The 14,303-nt window shown below is 42.8% G+C and overlaps 1 protein-coding gene across 1 annotated transcript; it reads left to right on the top strand.

Annotated features, from left to right (window-relative positions):
* The first annotated feature begins 378 nt into the window (after positions 1-378).
* LOC103091897 (selenoprotein N-like) lies at positions 379-2,452 on the top strand. Its single transcript, XM_056795519.1, has 4 exons — positions 379-679; positions 981-1,092; positions 1,410-1,552; positions 2,020-2,452. The coding sequence occupies exons 1-4, from the start codon at positions 497-499 to the stop codon at positions 2,041-2,043; spliced, it is 462 nt and encodes a 153-aa protein (XP_056651497.1). The 5' UTR covers positions 379-496; the 3' UTR covers positions 2,044-2,452.
* The last annotated feature ends 11,851 nt before the right edge of the window (positions 2,453-14,303 follow it).

Below are 14,303 nucleotides of genomic sequence, written 5' to 3'. Positions count from 1 at the left end.
CAAACTGTCAGTCTCTAGTATGGACCACCCCTCTCCCCTAACTGTCCATCAGCATTAAGTCCCACCCCTGATCACCTCAGGCAAGTCTCTGGTCACACCCTTCCGCAACTCTCTCTGAGTGCTCTGTCCCGAACCTCTATATCCCATAGTAACTACCTAGTTCTTCCCCCCAAGCTGTCAATCCTCGCCTAGTCTTCCCACTAAAAGTCATTCAGTGTCTTGCCCCGCCCCCAGCTATCAGTCTCCAGGTCAAGTCTCTCCATTAGTTGTCAATTACTCCATTCAGGCCCCGCCCCTAAGGCTGTCAGTCAGCATCAGGTTACTCCCCCTAGCCGACTGACACTTTGTCTCCGGGCCGGCCCTCCCATCTGTCAATCAGTCTCAGGCCCCACCCTACACATCCATCAATCGGTCTTCAGCCCCGCCCCAGGTCGTTGGGTGGCGGTTGGTGCAGAGAGCATTTGAGAAGGAGGAGCCAGAGATACGGTCTCCAATCATGGACCTTCCTGCGGCCCCTGGGCCGCCCGTTCTACCGTCTCCACAACCCCGGGGGCTCCCTCCCCGCCGCTCCCGCAGCCGCCGGGACCTGGCGCTGCTGGTGATAATGCTGGCGGCTCTGCTGGCCGCCGCTTCCCGGGGCTACCTGGGCTCCCAAGACGCCCAGGCCTCGGCGCTGCGGGTCAGGCTCAGCCTGTGGGACTTTGGGCGGGGGCGTGATGGGGGAGGGGACCGTGCCCTGCCCTGCCCAGCCCAGCCCCCAGAGGGAGGGAGGGCTATCCCATCCACCCCAATATGTGGGTTTCACCAGGTTATCCTGCACCCCGACCCACTCAGATTCCTGACTGTCCAGCAACTATACAGAAGGCCTCCTCCACTCCCCCCTTGCCGGTGGAGTACCAGTGATCCAGTCTCCTTAGGAACTGCAGGCCAGAAGCCGAGAGGGCTGAGCACCTCTCACCTGTGTCCTCGCTCCAAAACAGGAGACAGCCCTGATCCCCGGAAAGATCTCGTTCTTCTTCTCTGCTTTGGATGTGAACAGGGACATGTACATCAGCCCTAAGGAGTTCAAGCCCATTGCTGAGATAATGAGAGGTAGTGGTAGGTAGCCACAGGATGCAGAAAGGAGCTGGGATTAGACCCAGGGTTACGGATGCTCATCTAATCTGCCCCCCACCCCTTAGTGTTCTTTCCAAGACAGTTCTCTCTGTCTGTCTGTCTTGAAAGACGGTCCAAATAATTCTCAAACCATGATTTCTACCCATAGTGAAAGATAAGGAATTAGAAATTACTTGTCTTCTGATGCCATTGTCTTTCTGAGAAACAGCGAAACAGCGGGACAGTGATTTGCACAAGTGCATACAGTCCTCCCAGGAGCAGAACAGGTAATTTACCACATTTGTGTCCTACAGTAGTAAAACCTATCACTGACTTTGAAAAGACAGAGGAATTGAAGGAGGAGACTTCCTCTCAGGAGGAGGAGCTGGCTATTGTAACTCCATTCGAGCCCCTGCTGCTAGACACCACATCAAACAGTAAAACTGGTTTCAAAGAGGTGAGTGGGGGGAGGGGGAGGGAGATTTGGAACGCAGAGTCAAGGATAACAGCTAGAAAAGCTATGAAAAGGGAAAGGGGAAATTCAGGACTGAGAGGCCCTGGATAAAGAAGCAGAAACGGCCCTGTGGGACATACAGGATTTCCTGAGATACAGTAGTGCTGATCTCACACGGAAGAGTCCCTTTTGCTTCTTGACCAGGACAGTGTGAACAAGTAGTGCCTCTTGTGTTGAGACCTCTGCTACCTTTAGTAAAGAACAATTAACTTGCAAGCAGGAGACCTGAAGGAGACCAGGCTCCTGTCCTCAGCACAGGTAGCTCCCTGCTTTGGGCAGTGGGGAAGAGAGAGAAGGGACAAGGATCAACCAGGCACCTATGTAAATAGTTGAGCCAAGATGGGATGGTACATTGTCACAAACTCTAGCAATGTTTAAATTGCTTATATCATTTCTGAACTCTTTTTTAGGAGGAACCTTTAGAACCAGTTTAAAAATCTCAGAAGAAAATCTGTTTTGTTACTTCATAATCATATCAATTTTTTTGACCAAAAAAAGCATTTTCTCAGATTGATCATCTACCTTCTTCACCAGACTTCACTTCCACTGACTTGGGGCTTTTTTTCCCAAAAAAAAAGAATCAAATCCACAATTTAAAAAAAAAAAGAAAAAGAAATTTTGCTTTGAAATCCAAAGTGGAAAAAGCAGGACAAAGACAGCAGAAGGGGATCTCCTTCTCTTCAGAAGTACCAGGGATGAGGAGGGTCTTTGCCATTTTAGGTTGAGCATTTGACTATAAACTACAGATATTCCAATTGTCCCAGCAATTTTTCTTACCATATAATTGTTATCCCCAAAATTTGGATCTATACTTTTGTCGAATACAAGGTTCCTATAATTGTTTACTGTTTGTTGTGTCTGTTCTGTTCCACTGATCTACCTTTCTGTTTCCTGGAACTTATGAATAAGTAGTAGTTTGATAGAAACTAGGTATAGACCAATATCTTACACCATTTGCTAAAATAAAATCAAAATAGATACATAACCTAGACATAAAGGGAGATATAAGCAAATTAGAATAGGGGATGCATTACCTATCAAATTTATGGATACAAAAGAAGTAGAGATGGAGACCTTTGTGAGATGTAAAATGAATAATTTTGATTTCATTAAAGTGTACAAATAAAACTAATGTAGCCAAAATTAGAGGGAAAGCAGAAAATTGAGAGAAATTTATAGACAGTTTTCTCCGATAGAGGTCTCTTATCAAAAATATATAGAGAACTTGGTCAAATTTATAAGAATAAGACCCATCCCCCAACTGATAAATGGTCAAAAGATATGGACAGTTTTGGGATGAAGAAATCAAAGCTATATATGGGCACATGACAAAATGTTCTAAAGCACTAATGATTAGACAAATGCAAATCAAAACAATTCTGAGATATCTCACCTAACAAATTGGCTAAAATGATAAAAGGAGAAAATGACAAATGTTGAAGGGGATATGGAAAAATGGGGAAATTAATACACTGCTGATAGAACTACAAACCAACCAGCCATTTTGGAGAACAATTATAAAGAGAATTATAAAATTGTGTATACTCTCAGATTCAGCAATACCACTATTAGGTCTGTTTCCTGAGAAGATCAGGAAAAAAGGAAAAGAATCTATATGTTCCAAAATACCTTTATCAGCTCTCTTCGAAGTGGCAAAGAACTGGAAATTGAGGGGGTGGCCATCAATTGGGAAATGACTGAACAAGTTATGTCCTCTGGTTTTGGTGAAATGCTTAAAAATAATGAGCAGGTTAATTTTTTTTAAATCTTGGAAATATTTACATGAAATAATGAGGAGTGAAATGAATAGCACCAAGAGAACATTATATACAGCTACAGAATTCATATTTGAAGAATAACTTGTGAATGTCCACCTCCAGAAAAAGAACTGATAAACAGAAACACAAAAGACATAATTTATATACATAAAAAATAGATAAACTGCAGTCATTTCACTTTCTACTCCAGGCCCCATGACAAAAGAGGAGGGTATACATATTATGTGTCCCTACCCAAGACTCAGTGCAATTCCTCAAAAAAGCAAAAAGTGCTAGAGAGATTGGTGTGTTTAAGACCTAGGATGTGACCAGAGCAGGGGTGATAGGATAAGCTGAGTGGGGTTTAGTGCTCTGCCTCCTCAACAGTAACCCTGTCCTGAACCCTTACATAAAATAATGATCTGCTCCTCTCTTGGGAGGGGTATGGAACCGAATGCTTGTCTCTCTTCTGCTGTGGGGAATGCCACTTTGTTCCTTAGCTTCTGGCAATTTACAGTCTAGTAGAAGAAAAATACAAGATAGTATGAATTTAAATGTCATCTATGATTTGGACCCAACCTATGTAGCCCCATCACTAACAACTCTCCTTTATGCAGTTTGCCTTCCATTAAACTAAACTAATATTAATTGACATCTATGTTAGTATAATAATAGCATTTATATAGCACTTTAAGTTTTACAAGTCTCTGTTATTTGATCCTTTAGTTGCTATTAGCCCCATTTTGCAGATGAAACTGAGGTTTAGACTAAATTAATTGCCTGGTGAAACACAACTGGTAACATCTGAGGCATTATTTGAACTCAGATCTTCCTATGTCCAAGGCAAGCATTCTCCCCATATGCCAACTAGCTCTCTGATAATCCCATGGGGTACATGCAATACAAGTAGAATCTCCACTTCACATCTGAGAAATTCTTTTCAGTCTACCTTTTCCAAATCTGATTTTTTAGCTACAGACCGTGTCTACTAATACATTCAGAACCTATTTCCCTACACTATCAAATTCCCCCATCATCAACGTCCCATCTAAGCTTTTTGTTCCGTTTAGTCTAATGATTCAGGGCTAACTTCTCCGCCAGCCCCCTCCAACTATTAAGCCAGATCTGAATCCTTCCTACCTTAGATGTTCGTCCTCTTGAGTGAGATAAAAATGAGCACAAGTGCCCCACGTGCTTAAATAAACAAGACTTGGAATCTGAAGGTAGGGGTAAAAAAAGTTTTTTTCTTTCATGAAAGGGAACATTTCAATGATGGGTTAAAAAGTGCTGACTGACTAGGCAGCAAGCAGGCAATATACACAAGTTCCCAATGCAAGGCTCCTTCCCCTTCCCCCTACCCCCCCACCCCCCAGCCCTGACTCACAATCTAGTGCTTCCAACCAGGTTCAGATGAGGTAAGGGAAGCGGCTGAGTTGTTTATTGCTCTTTCTGTCAGTCCCCTCAAACTTGTCTCGGTCTTCAGTCAACAAGAGTTAGCAAACCAGCCTTCCACATCCCTTTCTCAATTGGGGGTGTTAACTGGGTGTTTTTGCCTTGAGAATAAGGAGGCGAGTATAAGCTGAATCCTCATTCTGAGGATAGCACACTTGATTCTTTCTCACTCAGTATTACCCAGGCTTGACATTCCCCATTTACAGCCCCAGGATCAAGTTCCAGAACTTGATTTGAGGTGGCTTAGCTTCCCCACTCCCTAGATTTTCCCTGAGCTTGGTTCTTCAACAGTTCTCAGGGTCTTAGGGCCTTCTAGATCTCAGATGGTTTCCTCAGTCCAAGGATCAAGGGAAGAAGGAAATACCAGTCTTCCAAGATACCTGTCCTCCATCACACATCAAGTAGGAAGGAGGAACAAAATCCTTACTGCCTAGCACAAAAGTATCATTATGGCCACTTTCATCTTGTCAAACTCAGGAGGAGAAGGGGTACAGCTAAGCTAGGCTTTTACCTCCAACAGGTCATTATCCACAGACTTGTCAGTGTGTTCCACCCAAGACCCTTTGTGAAGACTCACTATGGGCCCAAGGGCACAGTGGCCTGCCTCACTGCCAATAGTGACTCCTACTACACTGTGGCTTGCAGGTGAGCACTAACTACCTCTGGCTCTGCTAGGCATGTGAGGGGGAAAGAGACAAAAATATAGTACTGTGGGACCAGGGAGTCAAAATGGTTATAGGATGCAAAGCAGCTTCAGTTATCATACATTGCCCCATTTGGAGATCATCCAGACATCTTCAATCCAACACTCAGTACCTACTATATGCCAAGCACTGTACTATAAATACAGCTAGTATTTTAAAGTCAAAATTGAAACAGTCCCTTACCTCAAGGATGTTGCATTCTACCAAGGGTGGGGGTAGGAAGACAGGAAAGATATGTAAACAATAAATATGAAAGATATACAAAATAGACACAAAGTAATCCAGGGGGCAGCACTAATAGCTAGAGGAACTGGGAAATACTTCTTGTAGAAAGTAACTCTTGAATTATATAAAAATAAATTTTTGACTTTTTTTTGTGTAACCAAAATTTCTCCCCGTATTCCTCCCCATTCCTTCCATAAAGTCATACCATATAACTAATACATTTAAAGAAGAAGAAAATAGGGGAGGGGAAAAACATGATTCTTGTAACCATGGGAAAATGTGCTAAATTAACTAATTCAATAATTTTTTTCCAATAGCCAAAAAAATAAAGAAGAAAATATAGAGAAAAGCAAAATTTCAGTATATATAAAAAGTCTGAAAATATGTGCAACATGCCAGACCTATGGATCTCCCAACTCTGCAAAGGAATGGAGTTGAAGACCCATCTCTCCCTTCTTTGGAGTCATGCTTTTTAAAGTAGGTCGGGAAATGAGTTAGCTAGGAGTTGCATTAGGTGATAGCGAAGGAGAAAGCATTCTAGGGAGAAGATATAACTTGAGCAAGGGGGCATCAAAGAGTATAACTTACGGCCAGTATCACAAAGATCACTTGAAATTCAGTGAAGAGTATGTCATGTGTAAATCTGCCTAGAAAGACAGACAGGAGCCATTATGGAGAAGGCCAAATAGAAAAGCAATAGCACTTTATCCTAGAAACATGGGCACTGAAGAAGCTTCTTGACCACCAAAGTGCATAGCCAGATCTATGCCATAGCTATGTGAAGGATGGATTCATGAGGCTGGAGGCTGGGAGACCAGTAAAATTATTGCAGGTAAGAGATGAGGAAGAGCCAAACTATACCATGTGGGTATGGAAAAAGACATAAATAGGAGTGATTATGTGGAAATAATATTAACAATGCTCAGAAATTAATTGGATGTGATGGGGAAGGGAAGACTCAAGGAGGACTGCTAAGTGTTACAGAAAAAGATTCAAGGTCCATTTGCATAAAGATGATCATTAATAGTTAGTGAAATAATAAAAAGAGGGAACACAGAAAAAAATTTTAAGAGGCCTCAATGTAAAAGTTAAAATGTAATCTCAATAATAACATATTTTAAGAGATTTATTAATCATCATTAGAAATCAAGGAATAAAGAAGATACAAAATGAAGACTAAGTGCCCATGGCTGGTTAGCCATTTTTTAGTCAACTGCACTCACTACCATCAATGCTGATTCTACATCAGAGAGAGAGAGAGCCTCCAAAGTCCACGCCCTTTATCCTCTGTATACAAGAAGTATGGGAATGACAGGAAGTCAGTGGGCTCTTGGGATATGTAGTTCTTTTTTAGGGTAACAGATTTTCAATCATACACGAGAAGAGAAGCCTGTGGTACACCCACACCTCACGAGAAGGACATGAACATTGACAAAAATCTTGCAAAGGAAACTGGGGAGGGGAAATCAGTCAGACCAATAGAACAGTGTCCCAAAAACTAGGAGGAAGAGAGTATCAGGAGGAGGGAGTAGTCAGCAGTGTCAGATGGTTTAGAGAGGTCAGCAAGAACAAGAAATCAGGAGATTTAGCAATAAAGGGAGCATTGGCCACCTTGGAGAAAGGAGCTGTGGTCGATCAGTGTGTAGAATCTTTTCCCTCTTACTCCTCATATCAGCCCAAAGGGGCAGCAGGCGATCCGAGGTTAAGGGACTTCAGGAAAGCCAGAAATTGTCTATGTTGTCTTTCTTTGTTGGCTTAATAGCTTAAGTGGGAGCGATTAGCTCTGAGGCGATGTTGGAGTTATAATACTGACTACTCGGGCGCCCCTCCCTCTCACTCAGGCCATCCGGCTGCTTCATGAACAGCTTGTAGTAACTCTGCTCTCTGCCCACCCTGATCCTGACCATCTTGTTTCCCATTTCCACACACTGACTCTCCTCTTCCTGGCTCCACTGGATTCTCCCTTCAGGCCCTTCAGGCTCCTCTATTCTCTTTTCTTCTGCTGCTTTATTGAAGCCTCCCTGAATGCTATTTACTGAAGCTCAATGGTCACAGGAACCGAGATCTAGACTTGGACAGGTTCTTAGAGGTCATGAAGGTGAAGTTCAATCCACTCATTTTAGCAATAAAGAAATCAAGGCTTAGTGAATTCTTGCAAGAGTTAGTATTCCCATCCTCACACCTGGAGATAAGCAGTCATTGCTTCCTACTCTTTCTCTTCCAGCCACAGGATCCGTGCCAAATTCCAACTCAATCAACCTCTCTACTTCCCTTTCTGGTTCTGTCCAGGCCAGTTTACCCAACACATCATCTTCTCCAAAAATTGTGGCCATGTCCAGGAGTTCAGCTTTTTGTACCCAAAGAAAGGTAGATCCTGAGATAGTGAGACCATGGAAGAGAGTCCCACCAGACACATAGAGAACCCCTTAGTGTTTCTGAGAATTTGGGCTCTGGCAACTGTTGACAGCATCCCCTTTGAGTTCTCCTTTTTCCTGTCACCAGACCTGGTCTCCTGATGGGCCAAGATAAAGCCAATAAATCCAGGAGAGGCCATTGTGTTTACAGCCCCTAACAGATGACTCCCATTACATTGGCACCCCAGGTCACAAAAAGCAGCCCTAGTTTACCCTTATACCATGAGGTTAGAAAGGCCAAATATTCCTCCTAATCTGTATTCAAAGATTGATTGAGAAAAGAGATGTCCTCTAGTCTTCTAGTTCCACCCTAAAGTTCATTAACTCTGAAGGGTTGCCACGCTCAGATCTTGACTTCAGAACTGACAGAAAGACTGAGCAGATAGTAAGTAAGCCTCAGAGCCAAGAAGTTATTTTCTAGCCCAAAGTCATATGTACCTACCTTTCACTAGTCATCCTCAGGATAATGAGGGAACATAGCCTATTCCCTGCTTTTGTTCCGGTGTGGCTCTGAGTCTGTCTCTCTTTTCCTTCCTTTTGGATGAGCATCCTTTCCATTCCTCAAAGTTATTACCTTTCAGCCTACCCTGCCCCCTTTCCCCCTCAACAATTTTGAGTTCTGCTCCTCTCACTCTGCATCACTTCCTGGAGGTTGTTCTAGTTCACATGGAATTCCTCCAGTTCATTATTCCTTTGAGCACAATAGCATTCCATCACCAACAGATACCACAATTTGTTCAGCCATTCCCCAATCTAAGGGCATCCCCTCATTTTCCAGTTTTTTGCCACCACAAAGAGTTCAGCTATAAATATTTTTGTATAAGTATTTTTCCTTATGTATAATTTCCTTATACCCCTTTGGGGTATAAACCTAGCACTGGTGTGACTGAATCAAAGGGCAGACAGTCTTTTAAAGCCCTTTGGGCACAGTTCCAAGTTGCCTTCCAGAAAGGTTGGATCAATTCATAACTCCACTAGTAATACATTAGTGTCCCAATTTGGGTGATTTATATTTTTGTAAATTTCTATATCCATTCTGCTCTCCTCTTCCATTTTATGGATGAGTTGATCCCCTTCACATTGATAGTTATGATTGCTAATTATGTATTTGCTTCCATCCTAGTCTCTTATTCTTAGCCTTCTCTTTTTAATTCTCTCCTCTCTTTAAGAATCTGTTTTGCTTCTGACCACTACCTCTCTTTATCTCTTCTCCCTCCAGTTCTCCCCTTTAAACCCAGCTATGTGAGTGTGTATTCTCCTGCCTTGAACAAGTTCAGATGAGAGTGAGGTTCAAGAGTTGTTCATTCCACCCTTCCCCACACTGTTTCCTCAATTGTATAAATTCCTTCTTGTGTGCTCCATTTATAAGAGATAATTTTCCCCATTATTTTTCTCCAGTTTCCCAGTGTCCTCTTCCCCACACAGTGGCCTCTCCTGGATTTATTGGCTTTATCTTGGCCCATCAGGAGACCAGGTCTGGTGACAGGAAAAAGGAGACCTTCAATTTGAGGTCACCCAAACATAATAGAATCATGTCCAGGCTTTCGCCTAATTAAAGTCCCTCTAGGATCGAGAGTATTGGAAAATAAGTAGTATTAATATTGTCTTTGGCCTAGTCAGTCACTCTTTCTTCAATGCTGCTCAGTTCCCAGGGGTATAACACAAGATTTTCTTCTCTCCTAAACTCCCAAGATGTCTTCTCTTCTAAACTCTCAAGATAAACAGCTATAGTTTATAGTAAATCTCTCCCCTGTCCTCTGATATGCTGCCAACATCCTAGTAGATAAATCATAGTCACCTTTTCCCAAGTATTTTGAAGAGAACCTATATCCTAACTCCATTTTGTGAGAATACAAGCAAATGTACCCACCTTGCTTGATATTCACCTACAGGCTTAAAGTTGGCAAAATGTAGGCCTCAAACAACTGTAATAAGGGATTATTTAAGTAGAAATGATAATTCAAGATCAGATCTACCAATCTCCTCCCTTCCTCCCTCCTTCATCCCTTCACCCTCCCTGGTTACCTCCCTCCCCTTCCAGTTGATTCTTCTGTTGATCTCTCTAAATTCAACTCAGAGTGAGTATTATGATGTATCAAATAAATCACTCTTTTCTCTTCTCTAAGATTAAGTAAGAGGTTTATTTGGGAGAAAGGGAAAGATAAGAATATGGAGGAAAAGAGGGTTGGGGTTTCCCTAATACTAGAATAATTCCTAGGTTGGAGGATGGTGGAATATAGTTCAGATTTGGGGAAATTGGTTAACAGGTATTGAAACTCAGTCACTGTAGTACAACTGTAAAATGGAGATTTGAACCCCAGACTTCAATCTCCAGAAGTCCTTGGAACTTCCCAGAATTCCCCAGAATCTCACCTGAGTGCAAGATCACAAATTATTATTTAAAGGGACTCTCCACCTACTTGGGCTCTCTCCCTACTTCCGCTTCTTAGCACATGAGGCTCTCTACCTAGCAGGCATGATGTAGAGTAAGTGAAATTGAATGAGCTTTCAGCCCTCCTAGGCACATGCTTTCTTATTTTGTATTTTCTTTATTTCTTAATCTTTAATAAACCTCATAAAATATAATACTTTTAGCAGAGAAACTAATTTTAACTATTACACAGCAGAGAGAAATCAAAGAGCCAAACTTTTGTCCTCCTTCCTTTCTGTCTCAAGGCAAAAAGACCCAGTTTTTCAGTTTGTCAGATCCTTCTCAATAGTCTTTCCTGGTCACCATTCCAATTAGAATGTTCTCCTTGAGTGACAGCTCAGCAGTCCCAGCTTCTCCAGCTCTGCTGCAGATTTTTTTCTATTTACTCTCCTCCACACAACCCTTCTTGAGATGTGGTTCCTCCTTCAGCAACTTCCTCTTTAACTCTCCATCTGGCTCTCTTGTTTAGGGACTCTGGGTACTCTTCTTGGTGGGAATGAAGCTTGCTAAGAGGGGAAGACCAGAAACTTGCAATACTACCTCTCACCACTGCTGATACATGGGAAAGTTGTGAGAAACTACCACTCTAAATCCATCATCTTCCAACAGAGGAGACAGAGGAGATAGTTTTGCTTTCATCCATCCGTGTCCCTTCCCTCTTCACACTAGACATCCCATATTTTTGAAATGATTGACTCAGGGTGCTATGTTGCACCTCTGAAATGGTTTCCCCCCTATATAAAAATTCATTCACTGGTCCCAAAGGGTAATTTTGGAAAGCTACATCTTCTTTGCATCCCTTCTTCATGCCCCTAAGGGGACGGGTCCATAGTCCAAAGATTTCCCCAGGGTGACTAAGCCCTCTCTCAACTTTCTTTACCAAGTCTTTCAGTGCCCTCTGTGATCTAGGAGGAGAAGAGCAATGCAACTGAAGGCTCTCTGTCCTCAGAGGAGGTTGTCCAGTTTGAAAGGGAAGACATGCTGAGGCAGCAGGAGCTGAGCATGGAGGAAACTGGCCAGCAGCTGGAGAGGGCTATGTACCCCTTCAAGGAGGTGAGAGGTTTTAAAGAGGGTCATTGGCTAGAGCTCCCAAGGCAGTCCTTTCATGTTTTGGTGCTCCCAGGCTAGAAGAAAAGAGGGGCGCATTGTTTAGGGAGGAGGTTTAGTGTGGGAAGTGGGTCTTTCTGGTTCAATTCGACAAATCTTTTTTGTCCGCTGCATAGAAGACATCATGCTAGGAGATAAAAAGACCAAAACGAAGCAGTCCTTGCCCATGAGGACTTCACGTTCTACTGGAGATACAACATGTTCACAGATAAGGAAATACAAGATAATGTGAGAAGGGAAAGGGCATTCACCACTGGAGGACACAGGAATGATGTTACTGAGGAGATGACTCAAGATGAGCCTTAAAGATTCCCAGAGATGGAGATGATGGAGCAATGCATTTGGCCCTGAAGGATGGATTATCCAAATAGATAGAGGCAGAAGCCAGAATACTGAGTTCAGAAAATGGCAATGAGATTGTCAAATATCCAGTTTCCGTTTGAATTAAAAGGTATACAAGGGACTACAAGGGCTGAGGGAATATGATTGAGGAGAGACACTAAATGAACACTCTCATGCAAATACCAACAACATGGAAATGGGTTCGAATCAAGGACACATGTGATACCCAGTGGAATCGGGGCGCGTCAGCTATGGGAGGGATGTTGGGAGGGGGGGAAGGAAAAGAAAATGATCTTTGTTTCCAATGAATAATGTTTGGGAATGACCAAATAAAATAATGTTTAAAAGGAAAAAAAGGTATACAAGGGGCTATAATATGAATTAAAGGTAGAAAGATAGACTCGAACCAGACTGTGGGAGGCCATAACTAACAGGCTAGGAAGTTCATATGGTTTATCCCACCATGCAATCTGACTGACTCCTAGCAGAAGTTCCCAGTGACTCATTTGCTTTTCAGAGGTCTGTAGGGTAGATGGTAGCTTCCTCAGGGAAGGAAGCAGAAACCTAGCTAAGTCTCCAGAGTCCTTGTGATGTGAAGAGTGGTTTTTGCCTCATTCTACCATCCCTGCTCCTGCTCTAGAGGATTGTTTGTAGTGAAAATTTGGGGGTTCCTTGTTGGCAAGGGATTTCCCCCTTAATCACTCAGTGTAAGGCCTTGATAAAATGCAGGTATGGCTTTATTAGAGAGGTAAGGAAAGAGGAAGGGACACTGCCCTCAAACTGATCACTTGGGACAAACACCCCTAATATAGACAAATAAACTCCCAATTTATAGAAAAAACAATGTTCAGTTCTCAATGACAATGGTATATCATAACGTTTCATTCCTTCATTTCTCGTCCTGTCACCTATTCATCCTGGTACGTTCCAGCTGGAGATCTCTCAAACTGACACTTTTAGAGAACATACAAAATACACAACTGAGGACAATTTATGAAACAAAACTTCTCATATCAGGGAACAAGGAGTGGAGGCTGTCTTTAGATTATAAATTCTTCCAGGGAGCTGCTCCCCTCTCTCTTATCTCATTGCTAAATCTGGAAGTCAGCGAAACTGCCAAGCTTTAGTATTTCAAAGATGGAATGCAGACTGAGTGGGGGAAGGAATCAGGGGCTGCAAAGCAGTTGGCTTCAGAGAAAGGGGGAATGGGGCAGTCCTCTCCTGCACAGGGATTCTATTTCTCTCTGACTCTCACTATAATCCTAAAATTATTGGGGATATAAGCCAAATTTCACTCTGAGAATTATACAATGATATCATTCCATGCAGGATTGTGTGGATTGAGTGCCACCACTCCCCACCTTTGCACCTAAGAAGACCTCAGCCTTTCCCAATATGGCGGCTCTCTCCCAGGTCCAATACTTACCTTGCCTCAAAGCTTTTGACAGAGCTAAAGCTGAAGGCAAGCTGGTACACTCACTCATTCTGTGGGGAGCCCTAGTCCTGCTGAGGTGAGGAATCGTAGCCAATTTCTGATAGAATTAGGAGTGATGGAAGGTTTTATACCAGACCCCCAGCATGGAAGTATGGGGAATTCAGTGGTCAAAATGAGAAGTAGGACAAGTAATGGGTTTCTATGCTGGGTCACAAAAGGGAGATCTCTATTATAACTGTCCTCTAATATTACAGACTACTATTATTTCAGACCATTTTCCCTAAGTAACATCTTGTTTTCCCCAGAACAGGTACAGGTACAGGGAAAACTCTTTGGGAGGTTATCCTGAAAAATTCATTAAAATCCTCACTCTTCTCAATGAGAAATTCATTAGTAGTTGGTCCCTTTTCAGGGGATTTACAAGAGATCCTGGTAAATATAACAGGAGGGAGCTGAGCTTCTGGGAGAATTTTCTGGAGGTGCCTCAAGTCCAAGAACTGGGACAACAGGCCCTTTTCCAACTGTGACTTCCTCTCAGAACCAAAAGAATGGATTTTATAAGGATGTGGCTGAAATGCATTTGAAGAAATACAACTTCCCTGTGGAATCACTGGTCTGCCCACCCAACAGGACAGTGGTTTGTGCCTCAACTCAATCCACCTTCCCTTTTACTCTGCTGACTTAGCAGTGACCAATCTGAATTTTCTGTAGTACCTATTGTGCTTAAGAGAATGGTGGCCTTGCACTTGCAGTGAGACTTTGAACTAGGTCTTTAAGGATGTGGAGGATTTTCATATTACGAAGTAGAGGGATAACAATCCCAACAG

The sequence above is a fragment of the Monodelphis domestica genome, chromosome 4, assembly GCF_027887165.1.
Source record: "Monodelphis domestica isolate mMonDom1 chromosome 4, mMonDom1.pri, whole genome shotgun sequence".
In the NCBI taxonomy this organism is placed as follows: Eukaryota; Metazoa; Chordata; class Mammalia; order Didelphimorphia; family Didelphidae; genus Monodelphis; species Monodelphis domestica.
This window is presented reverse-complemented; position numbering and strand designations above follow the sequence as displayed.

Excerpts from the sequence above, each read along its gene's own strand:
- LOC103091897 (XM_056795519.1), top strand. The coding sequence starts at position 497 with ATGGACCTTCCTGCGGCCCCTGGGCCGCCCGTTCTACCGTCTCCACAA. Across the intron at positions 680-980 it reads CCCAGGCCTCGGCGCTGCGG|GAGACAGCCCTGATCCCCGG; the intron begins GTCAGGCTCAGC and ends GCTCCAAAACAG. Across the intron at positions 1,553-2,019 it reads GTAAAACTGGTTTCAAAGAG|GAGGAACCTTTAGAACCAGT; the intron begins GTGAGTGGGGGG and ends ACTCTTTTTTAG.